We start from the raw sequence: 27860 nt of genomic DNA, 5'->3' as shown, positions 1-27860 counted from the left end.
ACCTTATTGAGTTCACCAAGGAGGAGATATTACAGGGATGGGGAAAGAAATATCTCCCCTTATTGAATTCTAGTGATAATGATGTAGGGTTGGATTATCAAATGAATTCTGGACACAAGAACACAGAATTGTTCTTTGTGTTAAACTATAACACAAACACCAGTATGGTGCAAGATATCATTTTTAAATATAGGAGCTTTTTGCCAGCATGCCAAATAGTTTAAAAGTATTTTCAAGACCATTAACACTTAGTTATAAAAGGGGCCCCAATATGAAAAATATCCTAGAATTTGGTCAGGGGTCAACTGGTAAGCTAGGTAGACAAAAAACAGATATCTTCAAGTGTGGTTATTGTTCTCAGTGCCTGTTTATTATAAATTCCTCAGAATTGGAGATTTGGGATAATACTTACAAGTTAAAATCAAATGGATACTTTAATTGTCTTTCCAAAGGGGTGGTATATTTAGCTTATTGCACAGACTGCTGGTCCTACTATTTTGGGAAGACAGAGAGGAGACTGAAACAGAGGGTATATGAGCAATTATATGATATTGATAAAAAAGGACACCAATGCCTTATATAGGCATACACTTTGTTGTGCTCAAGCTAATTTTAAGTTCTGGGTGCTGGAACAAGTGGGACCATTTGAGTGGGGTGGTAACTGGGAAACCATTTTGGAATATCGTGAGTTAATAAGGTACAAATACTTTGAATCATTCAGCCCCCCTGGTTTAAATGACCATGTATCCCTTGTTCCAGCCCTAAAAAGAAAGGCTGCTAAGGTGTGATGAATTTAAAAGATTTTGGTACACTGTAGTTCTTACATATTCATATACATATTTATACACATATTTATATACATACAAACTTGCATTTGAGTTGATTTATTAGATATTTGCATGTATATATATCTTATATATAAAATGGACCTTTTTCCTCAAAATGTTATTATTTTTCAAATACATTTGAATGAATTCCATAGTATTTATACATAACATCTTAAATAACTATGTACACTATTTACATTAGCTTGACACTATACAGATCTTAATGTATACAGTTACTTTATAAGTATGTCCAATCCATTATCAGAGTGTCTGATCAATTATTGTATAGTGTCAATCAACGATAAGACTTTTCCCCAAGGGTTGTTGATAAATGGCTTGGGATAAATTCTTAGTTCTTTAATTTTAATTTTCAGTAATGCCGTGGTCTTCAGTAGGCTGTAGAAGTCTTCCAAAGTTGGCATTGTGTTTGGTTTGTATTCCATCTTCTTGTTATACACGTCCTTGATATTGCAAGTATAGTCCATACTAGATACATGTTTGATCTATTCAAATGAGGACCTTTGTTCACGTTTAATAATACAAGAGCTTTAGTTAAATAAAATGATTCATTAAATAAAGCTGGTAGAAAGTTAATACCATTCCACAATGGCTTAATTTTATCACAGTCAGAGAAAATGTGGTTCCAATCTGCATTGTGTACTTGCTCACATCTCCAACATATTCCTTTTATGGAATTACTAATTTTACTGATTTGATCTGGTGTTAAGAATGCTCTGTGAAAACATTTCCAATTAAAAACTTTCCCCTATTGTATAAAAAATGCATATTTTATTGATAATAAGATACTTGTTTTAATATCCTCAGTTAACTGTATTGAGTGTCCTTTTGTTATATATTTCCAATATAAGGTTTTGGGTGTTGTTTTATAGTTTATTGATATTTTGTAAAATTTTGAAATACTGTTTCCCATGTCAGAGTCATTATATACAATTTCATATATATATATTTCATAAATTTAGGTATTTCCTTAAATGAAGAATTGTTAATTATTCTACCTAAATCTTGCAAATATGACAGAATACTCTGTAAAGTTAGCCAGTCCTGTTGTGGAATTTTGTATGTTGTTTTTATTACTTGCATATCTAAAACTTAGTTCTTTGATACATTGGAGCCAACAAACAAATCCTTTCTGTTTCCAGGAATTAATAATTTCTCTATATATTTTATGTGGAAAGTTCTTTGTGACTATAAATGGTGTTAAAAGATCAAACCAGATTTTTACATCTATATTTGCATTAATAATTTTCTTAAATGGGTCAATTTGATAATTAATCATAAGAGTTTTAGTGGGTTTAGATATGTTATATTGCCTACTTAAAATGAGCATTTTCACTGCTGGGTGATGCACTCCCATTTTTGTTTTGGGAAATAAGTAAGTGCTGGAACGGTATTGCAGTTTATGCATTTTTAAACCAATGCATTGTTCCTTTAACAATATGTTAACTAATGAAATGTGGATTGATGGTATTTAATGATGGTTTGGAAATTGGTAATTTATTCTGATGAAGTTCTGTTTGATCTGGAACGAAAGCGCTCAATCTATTTGTTATTAAAGTTTTAAAATAGTGCTCTGGTGTTTCCTTCTGCTGTACCAAGTTTTTTGTTTTACACACATATATATATATATATATATATATATATATATATATATATATATATATATATATATTGTGTGTGTGTGTGTGTGTGTATATATATATATATATATATATATATATATATATATATATATATATATATATATATATATATGGGTCTATTACAGTTGATTGAAAACTCACTTCATTGAAAATGAAATTACTAGGACCACTTCACTGAAAGATCACTTCACTGAAAACTCACTTGACTGAAACTCATTTTGTTGAAAGTTATAAATGGCCTTTTCCCCACTGTAGTGTGACCCTGGAGTTAGTATATAAAGTAAGGGGGTGTGGGGGGGCACAGTCCCCCACATTGGGGGGTGTGGGGGGGTGAAGCCCCTCATATATCTTGGTTGTATATATTCTCTTTTGGAAACAGTTATTTATTGCACTTGTAGGTATCACTGTGTATAGTTTAAAATGTTTATAATATGTGGGGGGGCTACACCCCTCACACCCCCCAATATGGGGGTCTGTGCCCCCCTTACTTTTTATACTAACTCCAGGGTTGCACTACAATGGGGAAAAGGCCATTTATAACTTTCAATGAAATGAGTTTCAAAGAAATGAGTTCTCAGTGAAGTGAGCTTTCAGTGAAGTGGTCCTAGTAATTTCATTTTCAGTCAAGTGAGTTTTCAATCAATTGTAGTAGACCCATATATATATATATATATATATATATATATATATGAATATATATATATATATATATATATATATATATATATATATACATGTATATATATATAGATATATATATATATATACATATACACACACACACACACACACACACACACACACACACACACACACACACACACACACACACACACGTGCTGAGCCTGTCCACAAGGGAATTAAGTAATCCTGGGATGTGTGCTGCTATCAGAAAGTGTTGGGAAGCTATTGCCCATTGCCAGACCCTCATGGCTTCCCAACGTAAAGGGCAAAATTTAGTTTCCCCCTTGCTTGTGGATGTACCAAATTACAATCATGTTGTCCAAATGGATGAATAATATGTCCTGTGGAAGACAGTCTTGACATTCCTGCAACACAAGGAGGACAACCCTCGAATCCAAGACATTTGGATGGTGCAATGGTGCAGCGGTGCAGTGGTAATGTTGTCGCCTCACAGCAAGAGGTTCTTCAGTTCAATTCTCGGTTTGAGTGCCATCTGTGTGGAGTCTGCATGTCCTTCCTTTGTTCATATGGGCTTCCTCCCATGTTACAAAGTCATGTCTGGAGTGTTTCTCCCTGGGCCTCAGCTGAAAATTGGCTTTCTTCCAAGTTGGACTTTCCTAGTTAACAAATGTTAAATAAAATATAAATGTATGTGAAGATTTGCCTCATTGTCTGTCCACAGACCTTGAGCCATTCTCCCTTTGTAGTGCCCTTCACCCAAGAGAGTGGTCACTTGCTACTGAGAGCCAGGTCAGAAAATGTCTTCTCACTCAAACCTTTGGAAATTGTAATCACCACCGAAGGTGCCTTTCCAGGATTCCATAATGATTATGATCTTTTAAAGAGGATGAAAGCTCTGCAACCACTGAGCTTGGAGGAGCCATTTAGTATTCTCCTGTGGAAGTGGATAAATTCTACAATCATAATTGAAGAGGCCATCAGGCCTAAGACTGTAAGAATAATTTATGCTGTAGGAGGGTTATTAAGTAACAGACATTTGAATGCAAATTGAATGGACTGAATTCTGTCCTGAGAAAGAGAGAGAGAGAGAAATAATGGTAAGAGAATACTATCCAAGTGACTCCCAGGAAAACTGATTTCTGAGTTGGGATCAGGTTGGATTTTTCTAGGTTTACAGATATGCCCAGGAATTTGGAAAGGTGAAACATGTAATCCCTGGCTTGCTGAATAAACTCTATCAATGAGGCAGCTAGGAGCTAATCATCTAGATATAAGAACATTTTATAAACCCTGGAGTCATAGATGAGCTGTTATTACAGCCATGCATTTGATGAGCTCCCTGGTGCTGTGGTGAGACCAGATGTTAGTGCTCTGAATTGGTAGTGACTGTCTACTATTTGGAAGTGAAGGAATCACCTACACTCTTTTGTTATCTCTTTGTGAAGGTAAGCATCCTGAAGATCCACAGATCACATCTCTTCATTTATCTTGAGGCAGGGTAGAATCAACAGGACAGTGAATTCTGACTCAGGTCTTTCTCACATAGGTCCAAAATAGGCCTAATGTTCTTGGTTTTCTTTGGAACCTAAGAGCTTGTTGGTTGGGTGGTATCTCTGGCAATGGGCAGTGGAGCTAAGGAGGGGTTATCACTGATATATTATCTCTCTTACTCACTTGTCTTGTGTAATGGCATGCCAAGAGGCTGAGTAGAGGGAAAGATGATGCCTGACTGACTCTAGTGTGGAGCAGTCAGGCAGACCTTCAGGCATTCTGGGGTCTCCTGTCAGAGAAGGGCCCCTCAATATCCTTGATTCTGCAGACCCCTTCAGCCTCTTGGCCTGCATCTATTGAATAGGCCACCTCTGCCACAGCCTTCCTTGTCTGAGGGAGATTCAAACTGATGTCTAGACTTTCATAACCAGTGAGAATAAGGCCCTTTTTGCTACCTATTATAGGGTCAGTGTGGACCATGAGCTTGACTCCAAAGGCAGAGAGAATCTTATTGTTTTGCTCACTCTTCAGTATTTTTTCTTTTTCTTTTCTCAGTTAAGCCAAACAAGGATTTCTTGTCAAAAGGATGCTTTAAAGTCCTCTGTGAAATGACATAGGCACAGCCAAGCATGCTGTCTCATGGCTATGTCAGTCTCAGCTACCCTGTCTATTGCATCCACCACATAATTCATTAGGTGCATGAAGATAATCCTAATGCTGGGCGTTGTAGTCAGAGTAGTCTCAAGTTGCTTCTTGACTCTTTCAGAGTAGATAATAAATAGATGGGATAAATCTTCTGAAACCATTTCATATGCATGATATTGTTCAAGACCTGAAGAGCAAAAGTGCCCAAAGCACATGCCCATTTCCCAAGCCAATCCAACACATTAGATTCTTTATTAGGATGATAGATAGAAGCAGAGTCTTTGCAAAGTTGTCTTTTAGTCATTGCTGCCACAGTGATGGATGCAGGTGATCTGGCCCAGTGCTATTTATCCTTTGGGTGGCAGAGGACCTTATCCAGTTTGAGTAGGACTGCCTTGCAGGTGTCAGACTCTTGCCATAACCACCTAGCTGCTAAGTCAATTAACTTGTCAGCTGAAGAGTCCACCCATAATGTAGACGCGTTTATATTACGCTGTCGAAAACTCAAACTGTCCACAGCGTAATAATCAACACGAAAATGTTGAAACCCCTGAACATCGAACACACACACAAAAAAACCCACCCAAACACAACACAAATTGCTCTATGCAGGGGGGCACACCCTCCTGCACCCTCCACACCCCCGCTACTTAAATATATCAACTCTGAGATCGCACTACATTGCAGTAAACAGAAATCTCCCCTTATGGAGATTTCCATTTAAACTCGAGATGACTTTCACTCTTGACATTTTGGTGCCGACAATATCAGCTTTGATACTGTCGGCCTTCGACAGGGTGAAGTAGACCCATGTAGACAGTGTCATTCCATAGGCCTCAAGCAAGACGTTTTCATCGGTGGGGGAGGTCAATCAGCCAAACTCCCCTCTTGTGCATTAGTTCTAAAATTTTGCTAAATGAGGTGTCTTCTGGAGGAGACTGTAGGGATCTCTTCCTATCGTCTCAGTCAGTATCAGAGGTGGAGGACTCTGGTGGGAATTCTATGCATTTTCTCTTACACATCTTCTTTTTAGTAAGATCAGGGGATATGTCTCCTGACTCCTCAGAGGATGTCTCTGCATTTGATCATCTGGTTTGAGGTCATCAGAGTGACTCTGACCAGTGGATGTCTGATTAGAATTAAAGGAACACATAAAGGGGCCATGGGATGGAACCATGACCAACAGCACCCATGGATCTACCCTTTTGGGTGAAAAAATAATCCTCCCCAACACCTGAAAGGCAAAACCAACCTCCACTGAACCTGAAGTGACTGCATCAGATGACAGATCCAATAAGAGAAGTAGCCACTACCAGAGGGGCCCCTGAACCTGAGTTGATAGTAAGCTCTGATGAGGGAACTGGCAACAAGGATTGAAAGGCAGACATCTCCAACACCATGGGTGGAGCCGGGTGTAATGGTTAGACTGGCTGAGTCAAAAACACCAACCTAAATCCTTGTATCTCAGACTTGATCATATCTAATGAAGCCAGAGTCAAATGACTTGGAATTATATTCCTGCAGCTAAAGAAGCATGGACAATCAGCCCCTGGGCCACCGTATCTGGGTTGAACATCAGTTTTTGAAGTTAACAGAGCTGAAATGTGGACCAGTGACAGAGCAAGAACTGAGGGTATTTGGATGGATCCAACCACCTTCAAGGCCTAAAGTGATGGAATGACCCCATCTCAATCTGTGTCTTGAATAACTTCTGCATTAGACAATCCAAATCAGCTTGAGAAGCATTCTTGTAAGACCTGAAAGATTGCTCAGATAAAGCTGAAGTAGTTCTGGAAGAAGGGTGCTCTAATTTCTCTGAAGTGGATTTCTTTGGGGAGCCATGGATAGTGGTTGGATCAATGAGCTCCAGATCTAGAGGAGGAGGAGTATATTTAGGTCTCTGGGCCCTATGCTCTTCAAATCATGGGGACCTTTCAGATCTGGATATGGAGATGAGGAATCACCTGGTCTCTTTTCAAGACTCGACTCGTTATGTTTTGAAGATGTCTGAAGACCATTGGTTTTGGAAGGCTTTGGCAGATGCAAACGTAAAAAACACGCTGTGAGACTGTGTTAATGGACACTAAGAGATTTTTGAGAGAACTGAGTGACTGCCTTGAATCTATCAATACTAAATGTTATTTTGTAACCTTAGACATTGAATCACTATTCACTAGGATTCCTAATTCATGGGGCATTGAGAACTTTACAGATTTATTGTTAAGCAAGGGTAGGAGCTATGACAGAGTTAGATTGTTGTGCGCCTTACTTGAGATTATACTTGAGAACAATGTGTTCATTTTCAATCAGAAACATTACCTACAGAGGACTGGTGTGGCAATGGTCATAACCTGTGCCAACAGTTATGCCACTCTATCACTAGTTCAATGGGAGACAGATTATATTCTTTCTAACAATGTTTTTTGTACCTCAATAGTTTGGTATAAACATTTTGTTGATCACATTTTTTTGTTGTGGAATGACACAGAGGAACGTCTACATGAGTTCTTGAGGAATATTAATACTTTGAATACGTTTCTTAAGTTTACACATAATTATTCTCTGACTGATATTGAATTTTTAGATGTAAGAGTGGCTAGAGATGACATGTGTTCGGTTTCAACAACGTTATATAGGAAACCAATAAGGGAGAACAATCTCCTACACAACAAGAGTTTGCATCCAAAACACACTAAGCGGAATGTATTAAAAGGGCAGCTAGACCGTATTATGCGCCTATATAATTATGAGGAACAACTGAGAGCTGCTTTGGGCACGTTGAAACAAGAATTTGTAGATAGAGGTTATAAAGAGCATGACATCGATTTTGAGGTCAGAGAAGCATGGAAACATAGGCAAGATAGGTGTGCACCTTACTACACCAAGAGAGACATGGAGCCTCGGCCAGATAATGGCGGAATATTGATTCCTTTTGAGCCACATATGAGTGATGGCATAGTTAGAATGCCACTCACTTTCTCAAGCAATACTTAAGTGGTTTGTGACATCATCAAGAATAATTGGGATATTTTATCTACCATAAGTGAATTAGTGGGATTGATAGGTAATACACCTCAATTTTCCTTTTGAAATAATAAATCTTTGAAAAGACACCTATGTTATAAGACCAATGACACCCTCGGAACTATTACATCCGATAGACTAGGGACATATAGTTGCAGGAGGTGCACAGCCTGTACCTATATTCACAGAGGTGCAGTCTTTGTACACCCCACGTTAGGTTTTCACTTTAGTTGTAACTTCTATGCTGATTGTACAAGGAACATTGTTGTTTATTTTTGTTATTGCACAGAATGTTACTCTTTTATATAGGCAAAACAAATTGCTTATTTAAGTAAAGGGTCCTAGAACATCTCAGGGATATAAGAAATTGTAAAGAGAGCAATGCCTTAGCAATGCATGTTAAAAAGGAATGTGTTAGTCATATGTTTAAGTTTCTAGTTCTGGAGATTGTTAAGATGAATATGAGGGGAGGTAATGCTAGAAATAAAACTGAGAAGGCTGAGCAGAGGTGGATGCTGCTGTTAAATGCTGACAGACCTCCTGGTTTGAATAGCAGGATGTCGCTAAAACCTGCCGTCAAATCAAGGAGTTTGAAACATTGAATATAAAAAAATGTTTTGCTATTCTATATAAGTGTATATGCGTGTGCTTACTTGATTTTTGATTGTGTAGGTTAGTCATGTCTATATATATATTTCCTTGATGTATATAAATGTATATAGATATTTTTTACAAGTGTTTTGACAAATGTGCACTTGCCCTTTTAAGTTTTTTAAGTGTTAATTAGCATTTCAGTGACTGGACAGTTTATATTTCATCATAAATATAAAATGAGTATGCTTGATTTTATATGTAGTCTGATGAAGCAACTGTTTTGGTTGTGAAAGCGCTTACTGTTCTGTTATCGAATATTAAAGTTTTAATGTATTTTTACTGCCATGTAGAACCAGCATGTTTTTTACATTTACATATCCTTGTTCTATGTTGTTATTTTATCTGGAGTTTGGTTCTTTGTTTTCTTCAATTCTGGCAGAAGCAAGCTTGTCAAAATTAATTTCTTCAAATCCGCAGTGGTGGGGCTGCGGTAGCATTGTCGCCTCACAGTAACACGCTGTCCGGTTCGATTCTCAACTAGAGTGTCTTCTGCATGCAGACATGCATGAATGGGTGTACCTTCGTTGAAGGTTGTGCATCAGGGCTGGTAACTCGGTACGTAAACGTCAACTACCAATCATTAGCGGACCGGAGTTCCGCTGTGGCAACCCCTAATCGGGAAAAGCCAAAAGACACAACAACAACATCCTGCCCACTAAGACTCTCTGTCCAAAGGAAGTACAAATTTCTCAGCTGATGGAAAATTGAGAAACTCATACACACAGCACACAAGTTGTGAAAGCCTTAAAGCAGAATTTTGTGTCCATACATGGAACATTTATTAAAGCTGGTGTGCTTTTTAATCTTACAAATAACAGCTTAACACTACAGTAAAACTAGATCACATAGAAAAATGATAGTTGTATCTTGGAAACAACTAACTAAATATGTAGTAATAATAATTCTCAGAGTTACTACTTAAGTATCTAATATTTATAGATCTATATTCAAATTTAATACAGCAAACCAATATAAAACAAACCTACGGATCTAATATTTACATATCTAGAATCTATATTGAATTTAACACTGCACAGCAATAACTACCTAATCAATAAACAAGCCGAATTAGAAAAAGAAGGAAAGACTAATGATGGACGAATGCCAGGAGGAAGGGTCTGACAGGCAGATTTGGCCTAGTCACATCAGACAAGCAGCTTGAGGAACAACGTGTCAGACTGGACAGACTGAATGACTAGGATCTCTATTATATGCCCAGCTTTTAAAGTCAGCTAGTGACCTATAAAACTCTTTATACAGTTCAGTCTTGACAACACGGTAGACATTCAATTCACTTACAAAGAAGCATTACTGTTGCATCCAGAGTCAAGCAAAGTGTCTTGCTTTGTCATGCAGGATTTGCTTTATGAGTTTCTAATTCGTATATAATCTGCTGCCTAAGAAATAATGTGCATGCCTAGCCAGGTCATTAAAACACAAGGACATGCACTCCACTCTCTTCTTATATACCTATCTTACTTCAACATGCAGTAAAGCAAAGCAACACACCATTTTCCTATGTTCCAAAAGTCTAGAATTCCATGCCAACTGAAATTAGATGTTCGGCAACAAAGATATACAAATCTACATTAAAATCCTAGTTTCAAAGAAGCCATTTGCAAATGTTTCTAGCAATCTAATAAACCCACTGATGTTCACCAGATGAGTCAGATATGAAGAACCTCTATCTGACATAGAAAGTAAGTGGCCTTAGACTGAAACTCCTGTATAAGACTGTACTACTGTGCTTGTGTGCTTCAAACTCATGCAGCTTCTCTTTGCACGCTGTTTTTGTTTTTGTGCTATGGCTGAAAATAGCCACCAGTCTAATACACTTAACCAGACAATAAATAAATAAATACATAATGAAAAATACGAGCCCTGGAAAAGTGTTCATCTGTCCAGTTTAAATACATAATTTATACAGACAGAAAATTAAGTAACACTGATACAGTGTTGCTTTGTAGCTGCACATTGTCTCGTTATCAGTGTATTGTGATCTCAGAAACATAGCAACTGCAATTGGAAGGGATCTGTTATGTATGCAGCACTACTGTCAAATGATTTACCACGGTACACAAAATTGTGACTGCATGGCAGCATTATGTACTTTCCCAAGGTATACTGCTCATCACCTTCAGAATCTATTTATTATCTTATTGCTGGAGATTTGTCTAAGACATACACAATTAGATTCAGAAAAGAAAAATCATTGATTTATATCTCATGGATAAAACAGCAATATGTTACGCATTTGTAAAGTTCCAAGCAATATGTATAAGGGCAACAAGTCTCATAGAGTAAGTGCAACAGTGTACTATGGTCAACAGATATAGTAAATGTGTTTTTTACAGTAAACGCTACCAGATTAAAATTAAATGTAGAAGCGGAATTATATTATCAATATTTCATTTTTAGTATATACACAGCAAAAGCATTGTAAATAAGAGGGACATAAGAACAGAACCCTGTTGAAAACCTTCACTTCCTGGCTGAGGAGTTACAAACTATCATGGAGTAACATTTATTGTTTTGCTGTGCATCATCTTTGTATTTTTACAGAAACAATTCCATTATAAATGGATCATTACTGACAATTCTAAGATTCTGATCTTTCGTAAACAGTATGCAAATGTGTTAATTCAAAACAAATATTTTCTTTCTTTCCTGCCCTCCCACCTCAAAGACGATTAAACCAGTTAATTATGTAGCCTAAGAACATGGTCATTAAAACAGGTGTCACAAAAGAAATTAATAATATCCTGCTTAATAATAAGAGCTTTCCTCATTATGAGCATGTTTGTAGCAGCTGTATCTTCCTATAGACATTAAAGTTCCAAAGTTTCAAAGGTCAATAAAATATCTTAAAAAAAGAGTAAAGGAAGGTGAGTATCAACTTTACCAGCAAACGCACACATTTTCCCAGAGGTAAACAGATATAAATTTCCACTTTAATCCTTAATAGTATTTATAAAATCTCAATATCCAATGTAACCCAGCCTTTCCAGACTTTAAAGCAATGTGAGAAAAATATGTCACCTTGTGAAAAGGTGAAGAATTTTACATGAGTTTTAAAGAAATCATTTTTGTTGCTATAGCATAAAAGCAACACAAAAGGTTATTTACCTTAACAATAGACACTAGTTCTCGTTTCAGTAACATGCTCTCCGTTACTATACAGTGGGCTCCCAGGCAGTTCAGCTTTTCCACCAATTCCTTCAAATTAGGTCTATAGCAAATAGAAAGCAAAGGTCATCTAATACATTTGATAGCAAAAATTGTCCACAGTCAAAAATAATAACTTAGATGGTGAAAGAGAAGATTTATGATGTGACCTGTTATTTAATATTTCGCTGTAGGATAAGGGAAGAAAAAAATATTTGTAAGCAGACCTAGAACAGCAGACCATTTTATATGGATCACTCCAAGTAAGTCATTTGGGATTAAAATTTCTGAGTTACTCGTGAAATAATAGGGCTTGATAATAGGTTTTATGGTTTTCCCTAATTAACAAAAGATTAAACAACAGGATTAGTTAATGAACTTTATAGTTTTAACAAAAGATTAAACATCACACACACAGACACACACAAAACCACACGCACACTCTCATACAGATGCATGCATACATGATTAAGTTTTTTATACGTGTGTGTGTGTGTGTGTGTGTGTGTGTGTGTGTGTGTGTGTGTGCATGTGTGTGTGTGCGTGTGCTTGTGTGTGTGTGTGTGTGTGTGTGTGTGTGTGTGTGTGTATGTGTGTGTGTGTGTGTGTGTGTGTGCGTGTGTGTGTGTATGTGTATGTGTGTGTATGTGTCTGGGTGTGTGTGCACATGCATTAATATCAGAAGTCCAGAACTCTCAGCAATTAAATGGTTGAATCAGAAGCTTTCCTCTGCTTGGGGGATGTTGCTGTCCATCTCATTACACAAACATGGTTTAAAGATTTTAAATGCATACCACGAGTACAAGGGTATGCACACCATTATAATTGCATCTCTGAAGAAATATGCGGTAGTGCATTAATCTTTATTAAAAGTGATTATAAGCCAGAAGGTGCTCACACAGTATTCGTATTAGTAGTATTGAACATAATATTATAAAACTCTAGAACACAATATCTACGTCCCACGCAGAGCATGAGGATGTTCTGATTTATCTGCAGATGCCAGTGTCCTGACAGTCAGTGCAGAGGATTAATGTTTTTTCTTTTTTTTTTCTTTTTTATTTGTTTTTAAAATAATAGATAAACAAATCAATTATAAAACAAACAAATAAGTATTTATATAGGTCCTCATCTAATCAATACATCAACGTTATACAGATCAACAACAATTAATATTTTTCAAGCAAGTCTTTAAGTTTAAGCCAAGATTTATAAGAATGTGTAATAGAATTTCTCATCTTAAAAGTATGCAATTCAGTACTGTTTGCCATACTAATAAATGTAATACTAGAGGGGCTAATTTTACTCTTCCAATTGTTTTGTAATTATGTTTCTGGCTATAGCAAGAATAGACCAAAAAAAAGCATTGGGTTTTCCTCCTTAAGGATCTGAGCTGCTATGTGAAGATTCCTGTAGTCAGATGTATAGAGCTTGAATTATTCCACCTCCACATACCTATTGTATGATTATGTCAGTCACTTAACCAGGAGGCAGGCTCCTGGTTTGCCCCTGAACAGGTATACTTTTGCCCAGCGGGATTAACTTGTTAATAAATATATAAAATAAAAATAAAAAAATCAAATGTAAAATTCAAGGGAAGTATACACCTTATGGGAGATTTTAATTATCCAAATACTGAGTGGGTAAACTACTCATTGTAAGATAAATTATTAATTGATTGTAATAATCAAAAAATTTTGAAACAAAAAGTGCAAATTGCAATTAGGGATGATAGTATCTTTGATACCAAACTGAAATACCTATTATCTTTCCACATAGATCTGTTATACCATCAAATACTCTCTTAAATAAATCAGTCTCTTAGATTGCATCAGTGGAAACTATAATGTAACAAACTGAATATTTTTGAGAGCAGACTGTGATAGTTACCCATTGCCCTAAATGAATCTGCTCAAGATAACATCAGTGAATTCTAATGCAGATTACTGTATGCATGCATACGTAACAGTAAAATAGAAAAGAGTACAGGTAAACTAAAATAGCAGAAATCATAAAATAAGTAAAACAGACAGAATTTTAGCATTCAAACATTTCCATAGTGGAAGCAAGCATAGATTATATAAACTGCACAAAATGCTTGATGCTTTTTTACCATTTAATCAGATCTAACTTATTGTGTGCTCAAGGACTTTATCGTACCAGACCTGTGTGCCAACAACTGCTTCTTAAATTCTTACAAAAATATCCTAATTTCTTCAGTAATGCTGTCTATCCATCTTAGCTTCTGCCTCTGCTTCTTATTTTGCCTTCAATTTTCCTAGCATCAGTTCATTTTCTAGAAAATAATCCCCCAGATTTGGCAAGCTCTGCACGGAGTATAGGAATAGTGCAAGAGCTACTGCACGCAATATGGCTGACTAGCGATCTAGGACCTAGCTCCCTGGACGTGCACGAGCACTCCTACACTATTCCTCTAAGGACACCACTGCTATATGGTAATTACCTCATTTGCTGGTGAAAACCATGCAAATGAGGTAAATTAGCGATCCAGGAAGCAGGCAGGTGTCTGTGTAGGAATAGTTGTTGTTGTGTCATTCGGCTTTTTCCTGGTTAGGGGTCGCCACAGCGAAACTCCGGTCCGCTAATGATTGGCAGTTGATTTTTACGTACTGAGTTGCCATCCCTGATGCATAACCTTCAATGAAGGTACACCCATTCACGCATGCCTCCACGCAGAAGACGCTCTAGCTGAGAGTCGAACCGGACAGCATCTTACTGTGAGGTGACAACGCTACCGCAGCACCACCACGGATCTGTGTAGGACCTGAACTGGACAGCATCTTACTGTGAGGTGACAATGCTACCACAGCACCACCACCACGGATCTGTGTAGGAATAGTGTAACCTGCAAAAATGTATTCGGTTACTAACAGAATACATTTCTGCAAATTACAAAATGGAGGGATGACAGCTCCAACGAAAGAATGTATTCAATGCAGTAGGAATGCCAATGGCTAAATATATGGCCACTGGCATGAGAAATAGTTGCAAAATTATAAAAAATAACTTTTATTTTTTTTGGCGGATTTTGGCTGTTTAAGCATAGGGCAGTGGTGCGCAAATGGGGTAGGCCCGAAAATCAGAAAAAAAGTTGGAAATAAGCTTTTAAACCCAAATCAGCATTTTGCCATATTAGTCAAAGACATGCATAAGACAACAATACCAGGGAATAGTGGTTGCTAAGGGGGAAGGCTGAGTGTGATTGTGGTAACTATGATACCATTCTGTTTTATGCAAATGAGAGGATTTATACTGAATCACAGATTTCCTCTCAGTGTTAGCTTGCACCCAACCGTGTAGGTGCAGCAACACCATTGTATAAGTATAAGAGGGGGAGTGTCATGCATGCTGCAAGTTTATTGGAGATCTGTGGCCCGTGTTTGCCCTTAGCTAAGTACAGCTAAGGAAGGGGGTGCATCTGAGGCTGCCTAGCAGTGTTTATATTGCCTAAACTGGTGTGAGTGCACCAGGTTTTAAACAAAAAACCCCCCAGAAAATAGCTGCTCTGTTCACATCTGAGCACTGGGTATGCACTCTGCCCCTCAAGGCTTAAATGGGAAGGCAATGGGAAGGGAAAACAGCAGTAGGAAGGCAATCGATGAAAACTAGCATAGCTGGCACGTGAATGTATCAGAATCAGCCAATTACACATGGAACAGCCTAGCACACCACTATAAAATATGCAAACATCTTACAGTCTGTTTTTATCCCACAAACTCTACATCACTGGTGTACACAGACAGAGAAATTGTACCTGACAAAACTAACAAAATGTTAGGTGCTGCTGTTGCTCTCATACATCAATATGTGGAAGAGGCTGAGGGTGGTGAGGATAAGAATGCTAATGACCAACCCACAGTGAGGAGAAGGAGAAGAGTGTACAGACCCAGGGTAACCTACCAGGGGCTACATGAGCTGGAGACAGTGGAGCACTATAGGGTGGACAGGGACATCCTACAACAAATTGTTGAGATGTGTCAGCCACGCCTCATACACAGAGCCAACAGAGGGGAACCCATCCCAGTGGATACCAAGGTATGTGTAGGCTTAAGAATACTAGCCACAGGCACCTTCTAAAGGGCAACTGGGGATATCATGGGGATCTCACAGGCATCAGCATCTAGGGTACTCCACCAGTTGCTGGATGCCATGTCAGCACATGCTGGTGAGCACATATATTTCCTCAACACCCGTGAGAAGTTGACCAGCAATATGCATCTCTTCCACCAAATAGCAGAATATCCTGAGGTAGTGGGTGCTATAGACTGCATGTACAAACACATCAAAGCACCACCTGGTGAGCAGGGCGGGGTCTACATAAACCACAAGGGTTTCCCCTCCATCAACTGCCAGGTTGTGTGCAATGCCCAGGGCATTATCTTGAATGTGTGTGCTGGCAGCCCTGGAAGCTATCATGACTCCCACATCTGGCAGATGACACAGCTGTACTAGTTATTTACAAGTTGGGTTATCCCATATGGCCACCTAGTGGGGGGTGCTGGTTACGCACTGGAGCCATGGCTGATGACACCCATCAGAAATGCACACACACCTGAACAAGAACTCCATAATGAGGCACACGCACAAACCAGAATCATAACAGAGCGTGTGTTTGGGATGCTCAAGTCATGGCTCCGCTGACTGGACATATCCGGTGAAGCCTTGCAGTACTTTCCAGTTACATTTTCACAAATGTTCATAGTATATGCCATGCTACACAATATGATCCTGCGGAAACAACTGTAGCAGGAACAGCATGGGGCAAGGCCACACAGCCCCCCACCATCACAGGCACAGAGTGACTCGGAGGAGGAACAACCTGAGTCTACCCATGTAGGCAGAAGGAGGCATGCCCAGTATGCCCAGGCTTTGGGAAAGAGGCAACACATAGCACATACACTGACATGGTAGGGACCTAGAGAATGACACCTCTTTCTGACTCACACATACAGTAAAAGGGATACCAAACATGACACTACCTGTGCTTTACCATGTATAGGGAGTGTACTATGTGCATTTGACATAGTCAACCCTCCAGCATCATCCTCAATACTGGTGCAGTCACAAGGTAGGTCACTCTTCTTATCAATTGCTGAATGGAGTAGTATGTTCTGATAGTTGAATCTATGGTATGGACATGAGCATGCAAGGGAATCGGGTGGCTGAATGGGATGGCAGCAGATAGTGGAAACCTATATGGGCAGCATGAAATCCATAACAAATACTGGTGTCACCATACTAGGCAGTACTAGACGAGGTGACAAATCCCACTGCAGTACATGTGGTGGCCTAAATGTGTGTCCATAAGACACGCACATGCATGTCAGTGAGGCTCACATACCCAACACCAGCCTCAGCCAGCAGGAAAGGTGTAGATAACCAAAAAGAAAGGCTGGGCTAAGGCCTCCCATTGATGAACAGCTCCCCTCCAGACCTACACAGACTACAACAGCTGTGGCAGTTGTATGTTAGTTCTGAAGGGTAAAAAGTCTGAAAAATGAAATGTAGGTCAATAAAACCTAAGATCTGTACTCTACTGATAAGCCTCCAGTCTGCATGATAGAACAGAATACAAAATGAAATGAAAGTCAGCAGAGTACCTGAAATACCAGTACAGTCATAGCACAAGTTTAAAGTGATCAGATGCCCCCCCCCCACAATCCTATGTAGAAATGTAGTAATATGCACGTGTGAATTTAATAAAAGTGGAGCACAGATTACTTGAGCTGGCTCAATCTACAGGATAGATTGTTGCATGTGTACAATATGCAGGGGTCCATGTGTTAGGTTGTTGTGTGTTCAATATTGTCTGGAAGTGGTCAGCATGTGGGGCTGTAGGGTTATGTCTCAGTGGCCTATGGCTAGTACTGTTGATGACAGGGCCGTGTTCTGACAACTGCAGTGCCAACCACAATGCATCCCAGCAAGACCCAATTCAGCAGTCATCCATATTCACTGTTCAGATTTCAATATCTGTCACCATCTGAAAGATGTACATGCCATGAATGTGGGCCCAGACATACACACAGTACACAGGTGGAAGTATCGTAGGCAGAGTACATAAAATGTAACTGTCAACTGCACACACCTTTGGAATTGTGCATACAGGTTAGCAGCACATTAGTTGTCTGTGTAGTATGGAATACTGCTGTAGTCTGGCCAAACACTGGAAGACCACAAAAGGCACAGGTATGAAGTAATGAGAGACTGCCTATGTCCCTGCACAAGGCAGCATAAGGGGAATGTCCCATGTATATCTGTGAGTCAGCTGCAAGAAGCTTCCATATCACACATACACTCAGCTCACCCCACCATCAGCCACAGGTTTATCACAGGTCATATCCTTGCTGTTGGAATGAGTACAATATGACCCCCAATTCTGTATGGGAATACCCACAAAATGCAGCATGCTGAAGAGGTGTCCCATGCAGGTGTGCCCCTAGCTCTTAGCAGCACCCTTCCAGCACCTAGACCAATGGATTAATATTGATAGGAACTATTGCCATTAACACTTTGCACACTTACCCTGTTACCCATGGGGAATCCAGTGGCTTGGAGCCTGGGAATGTAGGAGTGACAGAATGCACTGGCCAGCTACAGATGGCCTGCATCACTACCAAATGGCCTACAGTTCTCTGTCAAAGGCCTGTGCCTTACCCGTAGTGCCAATGTATGTTATCTCATGGGGTCCCAACTAACAACATAACACAGTCAACAGAACACAAATGCAAGGCCATGTTGACAAATCCCATAGCATGCCCACCATGTCCTACAACATGAACTGTGGCCCAACCCCTAAATACCACTGGGATGAACGGACAACTATAGGGATACTTCTCAGATATCACTCGCATAATGTTAGGAAGAGGAAAGAATAACATAGTATGAAGGGTGTAGAAGCATGGACGGCACGGAGTGTGTGAAGTCTGAATCTCTGATGTGTGCCCATACTACCCCTACCTGCAAACTCAGTAATGGGTGGCTACAAACCTGCTCATAAACCACAATGTGAAGGGAAACTGACCAGATATATGAGCCCTGCCTCTGGGTAACCTGGGTGAATCTGTACAGCTGAGAGGTATGGCCACAGCAGGATATGGCCATTCTGTTATGTCGATAAATGAACAAGCATGGGATCCTCAGCCATTGCAGTATCAAGGTGCTTGACCATTTACACAGACCCATCAGCAAGTGTCTGCAGCTCCCCCTCCAGAATGGCATGAGTGTGCAAGAATATGTAGGCTGGAGACCACAATACTGGACACAGCTTCATTCATCTTGTATTTCCCAAGAAATACCTGTGAGCAAATGAGTATATCTGTCAGTAGTTGATGACATAATACATCAGTGTAAAACAGCACATATGTCTGAATATGTCTGCTAACACCAACCATGTAACACAAGCAGCACAGACACAATAGTTACAGTATCCCACTATTTGTCGCCCATTGTGACTCTATATTGTCAACCTATGTACAGATATCCTGCAGAAACAGGTTGCTAGCTGTAGGTGTAGAACTCCAAACTCTTGACTGGAGTACAACCCTACATGGAATAGGTTCACACTCTCAGTATAGAAGGTCATACTGGGCATGCTCCTACACTTAGAGAAAGGAAGCCCATGTCTGACAACACAGTGGACTGTACATATCTGTCAGTTGCAGATGTCTGTGCAGACACACCACATTGTACACCATTCATGCTTTGCACACATACTGGATAGGAATGCTCACACATATCCAAGGCCAACACACTATAATATGTCAAACATACACACACACAGATGTGGGGAAGAGAGAGACAGACAGTGACAGAGAGATTTCCATTATTAGGCCTGTTCCATCCACCACACATCCAATTGGCCAATATCACATGATGTGTTGATGTCAATCACTGTAGACATTGCTTTTGGTATCCCTCAGCTATATAGTGTCTGTGGCACTTGTGATAACTGTGTAACACAATAGTACAAATCACTATTCATCTAGCATTTGTATACCCAGTCCTGTCAAATGTAAAGCTGTGTGTGACTGAGTGTGTGTGTGTGTGTGTGTGTGTGTGTGTGTGTGTGTGTGTGTGTGTGTGTGTGTGTGTGTGTGTGTGTGTGTGTGTGTGTGTGTGTGTGTGTGTTTCCAGAGGAATGGTTTATGGCCCATTCACACACACTGTACATCCTATTGCCCATGTTAGGACTCCTGCTGATGTCAGTCATCTTGAAATAACCATTTGGACAAATGCCAACCCCATAAGCTCTGTGGCACTTGCAATAACTGTGTAATACTATAGTGTGGCATGCTATTTAGGTAGGAGTTCTAATCACAGAGATGGCAACTGTGAAGCTGTGTGTGTTTGTGTGAGAGAGTGTGTGTGTCTTTGATGATACCTGATTTTATGGACATTGACACTTACTACTCTCCCCTTACCTTTCCTTTAGCACTGCTGCAGATGTTAGTCACCTTCAAAGATACCTTTGGACAAATCTCCAGCATATAAGTTCTGTGGTGCTCGCGATAACTGTGTAATACTATAGTGTAGCATATTAGTTAGGTAGGAGTTCTATTCCAAACATTGTAACTGTGTGTGTTTGTGTGAAAGAGTGTATGTGTTTTTGATGATGTCTGATTTTATGGACATTGACACTTACTACTCTCCCCTTACCCCTCCTTTAGCACTACTGCTGATGCTAGTCACCTTCAAAGATACCTTTGAATAGCCTCCAACATATAAGCTCCATGACACTTGTGATAACTGCGTAATGCTATAGTGTAGCATACTAGTTATGTAGGAGTTCTATTTCCAGACATTGTAACTGTGTATCTTTGTGTGAAAGAGAGTGTGTGTCTTTGATGATACCTGATTTTATGGATATTGACACTTACTACTCTCCCCTATTCCTACTTTTGCACTGCTGCTAATGTTAGCCACCCTCAAAGATACCTTGGCACATCTCTCCAACATGTAAGCTCCATGGCGTGTGCCATAAATGTGGAACAATGTAGTAGCAGTAGCTACGGAGGTATGGGTTTGACTCTCATCTGTGGCAAGTATTTCTGTGTATGTATGTCTGTACTTCAATGATTTTGGCCCCATTTACACCCAGTACACATCTCAGAGTCTGATTTTAGCTGTCCTGCAGATATCATCCACCTTGGAAGTACCTGTTGCCAACCCAAAACCATGTAAGTCAGTGGTGCATATGGTAAATGTGTAACCATAATGGTCCACAAAGATTGTTAGAGGGAGGTTTGAACCTCACCCCTGACAAATGTGTGTGTAGAGTAAAATTATTTTTGGGATCTCTCACCCACTACATCACCCAATGCCAGTATTTACAAGGGCTATAAGCTCAGTGGCGCATGTGATAAATGTGGTACACCATAGAAGCAATACATAGCTAGTTAGGGGTTTGAATCTCAGTACTGGCAAGTGTGTGTGTGTGTGTGTGTGTGTGTGTGTGTGTGTGTGTGTGTGTGTGTGTGTGTGTGTGTGTCATCAGTATCCTGTGTGGAGGTTGCTTTGATTGTGTAATAACAGGATCCATCATGGGGTGAGTTTTGCTAAATTATTATGTTGATGACCTAGTATATGTAATAATGTCCACCTTACAAGGACAACCGATGTCAAACACCAGAGAGGTTGGTGTAGACAATCCATAGCCCTACATGTGACATTATGGATTGGTGAGCAATATAGGCAACCCTTCTATTACTCAGAGAACACTCTCCACCCACGTCTCATACACAAACACACTTGGCTAGGCAACAACCACTATATTGGTAGTTCCCTGCATATTGCCTCACAGATAGTAACCATGGTGTAATTGCAGTGGACTACATGCCTGTTGACCACAACAGTGCCACTGACATCATAAAGTACCTTGATGTGTTACATCTCCTGACTGTGTGTTATCCCGCAAGTAAAAGGACATGGCACCCTGTTCCATCCCCTCAGTAGGCAAATAAATGTGTACAGTGGCCGTTTTGCCATGTTCCCCACTGGACACCTGCAGCAACTGTAGAGTGTGCAAATGTAACCCACAAAGGGAATACCATGCTTTATACACATGCCCTGTATGGACAGACACCACTAACTCCACTGAATGTCTGGATCATGGTGTCAATGTAGGTGCAGGCACAACCTCAGTTACATAGCCAGGTCTCATCAAATTAGGTCATAAATGCTACATCAGAAGATAACAATCTGTCCACACAACATGCCCCAGAGACCTCAAGTACTCTTCCACACATCAAAGAACATGTGTGTGGGACATGTGCACAACCCAGACACTGTCCATGTTATGGAATATAGATCACATACATGGGAAGCAGTGCACATCACTGCACGCACACAGTAATAATCCAGATGAGTGGATGGTGAATACAATACCCACCCCTGGCACCACTCCCGGGACTACATCCCTGAGCCACACTGGGGATTATTGTCATATGGCCTGATGCCAAGGTATTCCCTTGGCCTAGCCTTGTACAGCCTTCAGCCCCATTCACCTACTACACACATGTGAAGCAATGAACCTATCTGTACTGGCAAGTGTGTGTGTGTGTGCATGTGTGTGTGCGTGTGTGTGTGTGTGTGTGTGTGTGTGTGTGTGTGTGTGTGTGTGTGTGTGTGTGTGTGTGTGTGTGTGTGTGTGTGTGTGTGTGTGTGTGTGTGTGTGTGGAGATAGGTTCATAGGTAGGTGCTAGGCTATCTGCCCAAAGGCATTTATAAGCCTAGCCGGAATGTGTTGGCTTTCGCCGCCCCCTTAGATTAGTTCCCTATGCCTCTGTCCAGCAGAGCCATTGAAGTGATACCTGGGGTAAACTTTCTGTTTCCCATCCACTCGTCAAGGTTTCTCTTGAAGAGGGTTAGTGAATAGCTCTGCCTAATGTAGACTGGAATCTTGTTCCAGAGCATGGGAAGTCTCTGGGACAGGAATCTATCCCTCCAGCATGTCCTATTTATTGTTGTGGTGAGGTTTAGATCCCTGGAGCATGTGGCTCGAGGGGGATATGGTTTTCTTTAGGTGGAGCATGTCCATCAATTCTGGGTTGGACATGGCCTTGTATGTCAGGCAGAGATCACCTCTGAGTTGGCGGTATGCAACCGATTACAGCTGGAGCTTCTTCAGTCAAGCTGCATAGGGCATCTGCTTGAGGCCAGTGATCCTCTTGGTGAGGAACTTCTGTGGTCTTTCCAGTTGTTGCAGGTGTCTTGTAAGGTACATCCCAAATAGGGAATTGTACCCTATGATGGGTCTGATGAGTGATGGGCCCAATGACCTCTTTTGATCTGGATGCAAACCCTTTTGTGATTAGGTGGACAACATAGAAGTATTTTCTAACCACTTTGGCAATCTGATTATCAAAGGAGAGGTTACTATCTACTTGGGTCCCCAGATCCCTTATTACATCTTACGTATTTAGGGGACTACCACCTATGTGGTAGTTTGTGGGTACTTTGTTTTTCCAAAAGGGATGACTATGCACTTTTTGGCATTTAGCTTGAGACCATGGTTTTGACACCAGGTATCTGTCTCAGTGAGACCATTTTGGAGGATGTCTGTGTCAGCCAGAGAGTCAATTATAGCCCCTAGTTTGCAGTCGTCTGTGAACTTGGTGAGCCATAGTCCTCCTGTGCTTGCCTGTACCTCTGAGAAGTATATGCTGAACAGGAGGGCTACTAGGACTGAGCCCTGGGGAATGCCACTTGTAACAGGTTTAGAGTCAGACCTAGCTTCTGCAATTCTTACCATGTGGGTTCTGTCAGTGAGCCAGTTGGCAACCCATCTCATGATGTAGGGGTCTATGTTCAGTCTGGTGAGCTTGTCTATAATACCTGAGTGGGGAATAGTGTCGAAGGCCTTTGCAAGGTCTAGGTAGGCTGTGTGGACCACCTTTCCCTTGTGTATAGCCTTGGTAACTGTCTCAAAGAAGTCCACCAGGTTTAGGAGGCATGATCTGCCCTTAACAAAGCCGAACTGGGTTGGGTCCAGTGTTTGGAGGTTTCCAATGTCTCAGTTAATGAGATCCATGATGATGCACTCCATAGCTTTGCAGACCAAACTAGTCAGGCTTATAGGGTGATAGTTCCCGGGGTCCATTGTGGCTCCACCTTTGTGAAGCAGAATAACCGTTGCTGTGCACCACTCTGTGGGCAAGTAGCTTGTGGAGAGGCTGAGTTTAAACAGTGTGTTTAGGTGAGGGGTTAGTTCATCTCTGAGCTCGTGTAGGATGCAGCCTGAGACACCGTCCAGTCCCACTGATGCTGTGTTTTTGGCTTTGTAAAGGGCTGTTTTAACCTGAGTGTCTGTGATTTCAGGGGCACTACATTCTTCTGGTATAGTTATGGGCCCTATTGGGGGTGAGAGGGGGGTGAAGTTTGCACTGAACCTGTCTGTCAGGATGTTGGCTATATCAGTCGGTTCAGTGTATTTTGTGCCACTCTGAACTAACTCCAAGCAGATCTGAGAATTGCCACTTAGATTCTTGACATAGCTAAAGAATGCTGTGTGGTTATCTTTGGAGTCCTTGGAAATTTTTCTTTCAAAGCTAACCTTGGATGATTTTATGAGGGAACATAGTTTCTTGCTGATACTGATCAGGGATGTCTTCCCTTCTTGGGATTTTACTCTTTTTTGTACTAGTTTCCTCCTTCTATTGTATAGCTTGTTTATGACAGGGGTCCACCAGACTGGTATCCTTTTCTTGGAGGAGTGAGTCTTGGTTTTGTTTGGTATAGCACGATCCATGCATTCTTGTAGGTGCCCGTAGAGTGCATTAGTAAAGGATTTTGCAGCTTGGACAGCATTACCCTTTAGCATGGGGGCTTTGAAACTTCCCACCTCAGTCTTAAGCAATGTGAAGTTTGCTTTTGAAAAGTTTTTCACAGTGGTTTCTTTGACCGGGGATGGTGGCGGAATGTGGATATCCAGAGTGATTAGTTTATGGTCTGATCTAACCAGCGAGGGGTTGACCTCCCGTGTGGAACACTGGTCGGCCATTTTGGTGATGACCAGGTCCAATATGTTGTCACCTCTGGTGGGGGTGTTAACCAGTTGATCCAGAGCATTTGAGTTTATAGATTCTAGGAAATGTTGGATCAGGAGTTTCGTACTTTAGTAGTTCTCGCAGTTAATGTCTGTATAATTGAAATCACCCAATATCAGGGTGTTTGGTAGGACCTTTATGTTTCCCAGTGTTTCCAGGAATGTGGAGTGGGGGTCCTGGGACATGGTGGGTGATCTGTAGCAAGCTATAATTTGAATAGCAGTTTTGCCCATTGTTAGTGGCACGTGGATGATCTCTGAAGCATCGTGCTGTGCCACTAACCTGGAGGTGTGGGTATCCTTGTTAAATATGGATACTCCCCCTCCTTTTGTATTTTGTTCCGGGTTTTGTGATTGAAATGTATGGTATGAGTTGTAGCCTGGTAGTGCTGGGGTGCTCTCTGGAGCCTTAAACCAGGTTTCTGTTACTGCACATATATCAATTTTCTCCATATTGAGGAGTGCCTCGAGTGCGTGCATTTTGAGGTTTAGACTTCTGGCATTGAACAGCATTACCCTCATTTTTTTGTTACTTGTGCTATTTACGATGGTGGGTTTGTCTTTTGAGCCTTGCCTAAAAAGGCACTATGGGGGTGGCAAGATCCTTGGCCAGTATTCGAAAGCCTAAGGGTGACAGGTACAAGCCGTCTCTAGCGAAGCAGCGTTACTTGTCGAGCATGTCATTCCAGGCTGACAGATGCTGGATCCCCTTTGAATGACACCAGAAGCTTAGCCAATTGTTGAAATTGATAATTTTTTCTCTATACCATGGTATCATTCTTGGTGAGGGCAGGATGCTACTCAGGGTCAGGGTCATATCAGCCTGGGCTACGTGATCAGATAGCTCCTCCATGTCTCTTTTCATGTAGTCTAGGGAAGTATGGCTCAGGTCATTCACACCAACATGGACAATGACAGAGTCATATTTGTACTTGTTCTGGAGTAAACTGAGTGCTTGTGTTATGTGGCGGATCCTGCCACCTGACAGGCAACTAACAGTAACCTTCTCCTTATTCAGCCTAGTGAGTGGGACGTCAATGTGCTTGACTATAGAGTCACCTATTACTAGTGTGTTGGGTATGTTATTTTGCCTTAAGGGCTGTGATTGTATGGCACACTTGTTTTGTGAAGTATGTGTTTCATGGTTTGTGTTGGGGGGTGGAGGTTGCTTGGATGTCTGCTTTGGAGGTCTCTGTTGCTTTTGCAGATTTTTATTTAGAGCCTCCAAGTATGTTTTTGTGTATTTATGTATGTTTTTTTGCCAGTGCTGGTTTCATAGGTCTATGCAAGACTGGTGGTGTGATGCAAGTAATTCCCTTCTCCTCTTGACTGCCTGGTCCAGTCTTGGGTTGAGAGAGCTTAGCCTCCAGTTTGGCTGTATAATTGCATCTCTCGCATGTATTAGTGTTTGGTGGAAGGAAAAGAGGGTTGTCTGTGTACATGAGGCAAGCAGATGACTAATTTTGAGGCCATTCACACTCACTACACTTCCCATTGCCCTACTTTAGCATGCCTGCTGATGTCAGTCACCTTAAAATAACCCTTTGGCCATGTTTCACCCCAGTGACCTCTGTGGTGCTTGTGATAACTGTGTAATACTATAGTGTAGCAAACTAGTTAAGTAGGAGTTCTAATCCTGATCCTGCCAACTGTGATAATGGGTGTGTTTCTGTGACAGAGTGTGTGTGTGTGTCTTTGTTGACAGCTGATTTTGCTACACTTCCCTTACCCCTCCTTTAGCACTGCTGATGATGTCACACACCTTCAAAGATACCTTTGGACAGCTTTTCACCATGTAAGCTCCATGGCAAGTGCAATAACTGCATAACAGTGTAATAACAATGCATAACCAGGTAGGAATTTGAAACTCAGTACTAGTATGTGTGTTTGTGTGTATGTCATCAGTATCCTGTGTGGGTGTTGGGGTGATTGTGTAATGACAGGATCCATTGCAGTGTGGGTTTTACTATATCATTATATTGAGGACCTATATGCCTAATGTCCACATTACAAGGCCAACAGTTTTCAAACACTATAGAGGTTGTTGTAGACAATCCACAGCCATAAATGTGTACTGTCATGTGCAATTACTATGTGACAGTATGGATTAGTAAACAATATAGGCAACTGTTATAATACCCAGATACCACTCACCACCCACGTATCATACACAAATGCGCTTGGCTCTTACTCCCTTCCTTTCTTACTGTCTCTCTGTCTCTCTCTCTCCCTCTCTGGTGGATGTGGAAAAGTACATCTGTTTTGCATAGGCAGCAGCTTGACTTTTGTAGGTAATGCTCATGATCAGCTGATGGCCTGTGCACAAATTGGAGTCCCCCACTTGCTAATTGCATGTGGAACAGCTGTGGTATCATTCTTATAGCCAATTGCATGGAAACACACTCTTATAACTAAGCACTTCATGTGAGTGTTGGCCCTTTTCCTTCACAGTAAGCAGGACTTCATGTGGGTGTCTGACAAACAGCATCACAGAGGGTAGTTGGAAATACCTCTTGCAACATACACTGTGGAGACAGGCCAATAAACAGGAGGGCAATGTTCCAGACATGGGGACAGAATGTAAGTATTGCTGTTCTACATTTGAAGTAATGTTGGTTTAGCAGGGTTTGTGTGGATATGGCTTTTCTGCATTATTTAAAGTCTGGCATGACAGTGTTATGT

At 40.6% G+C, this 27860-nt stretch overlaps 1 protein-coding gene across 1 annotated transcript in view; it reads right to left on the bottom strand.

Annotated features, from left to right (window-relative positions):
- LOC122795950 (enoyl-[acyl-carrier-protein] reductase, mitochondrial-like) overlaps positions 1–27860 on the bottom strand; it is a 688493-nt gene that overhangs the window by 255618 nt on the left and 405015 nt on the right. The window contains exon 6 of the mRNA XM_044064436.1: positions 12074–12176. Coding sequence (XP_043920371.1) covers positions 12074–12176 — 103 coding nt within the window. The remainder of the gene's footprint in view (positions 1–12073; positions 12177–27860) is intronic.

Source organism: Protopterus annectens, chromosome 1.part0, assembly GCF_019279795.1.
Source record: "Protopterus annectens isolate FY-2018-M chromosome 1.part0, PAN1.0, whole genome shotgun sequence".
Lineage (NCBI taxonomy): Eukaryota > Metazoa > Chordata > Ceratodontiformes > Protopteridae > Protopterus > Protopterus annectens.
The sequence above is the reverse complement of the archived record's forward strand: the minus strand, read 5'-3'. Positions and strand labels throughout refer to the sequence as shown.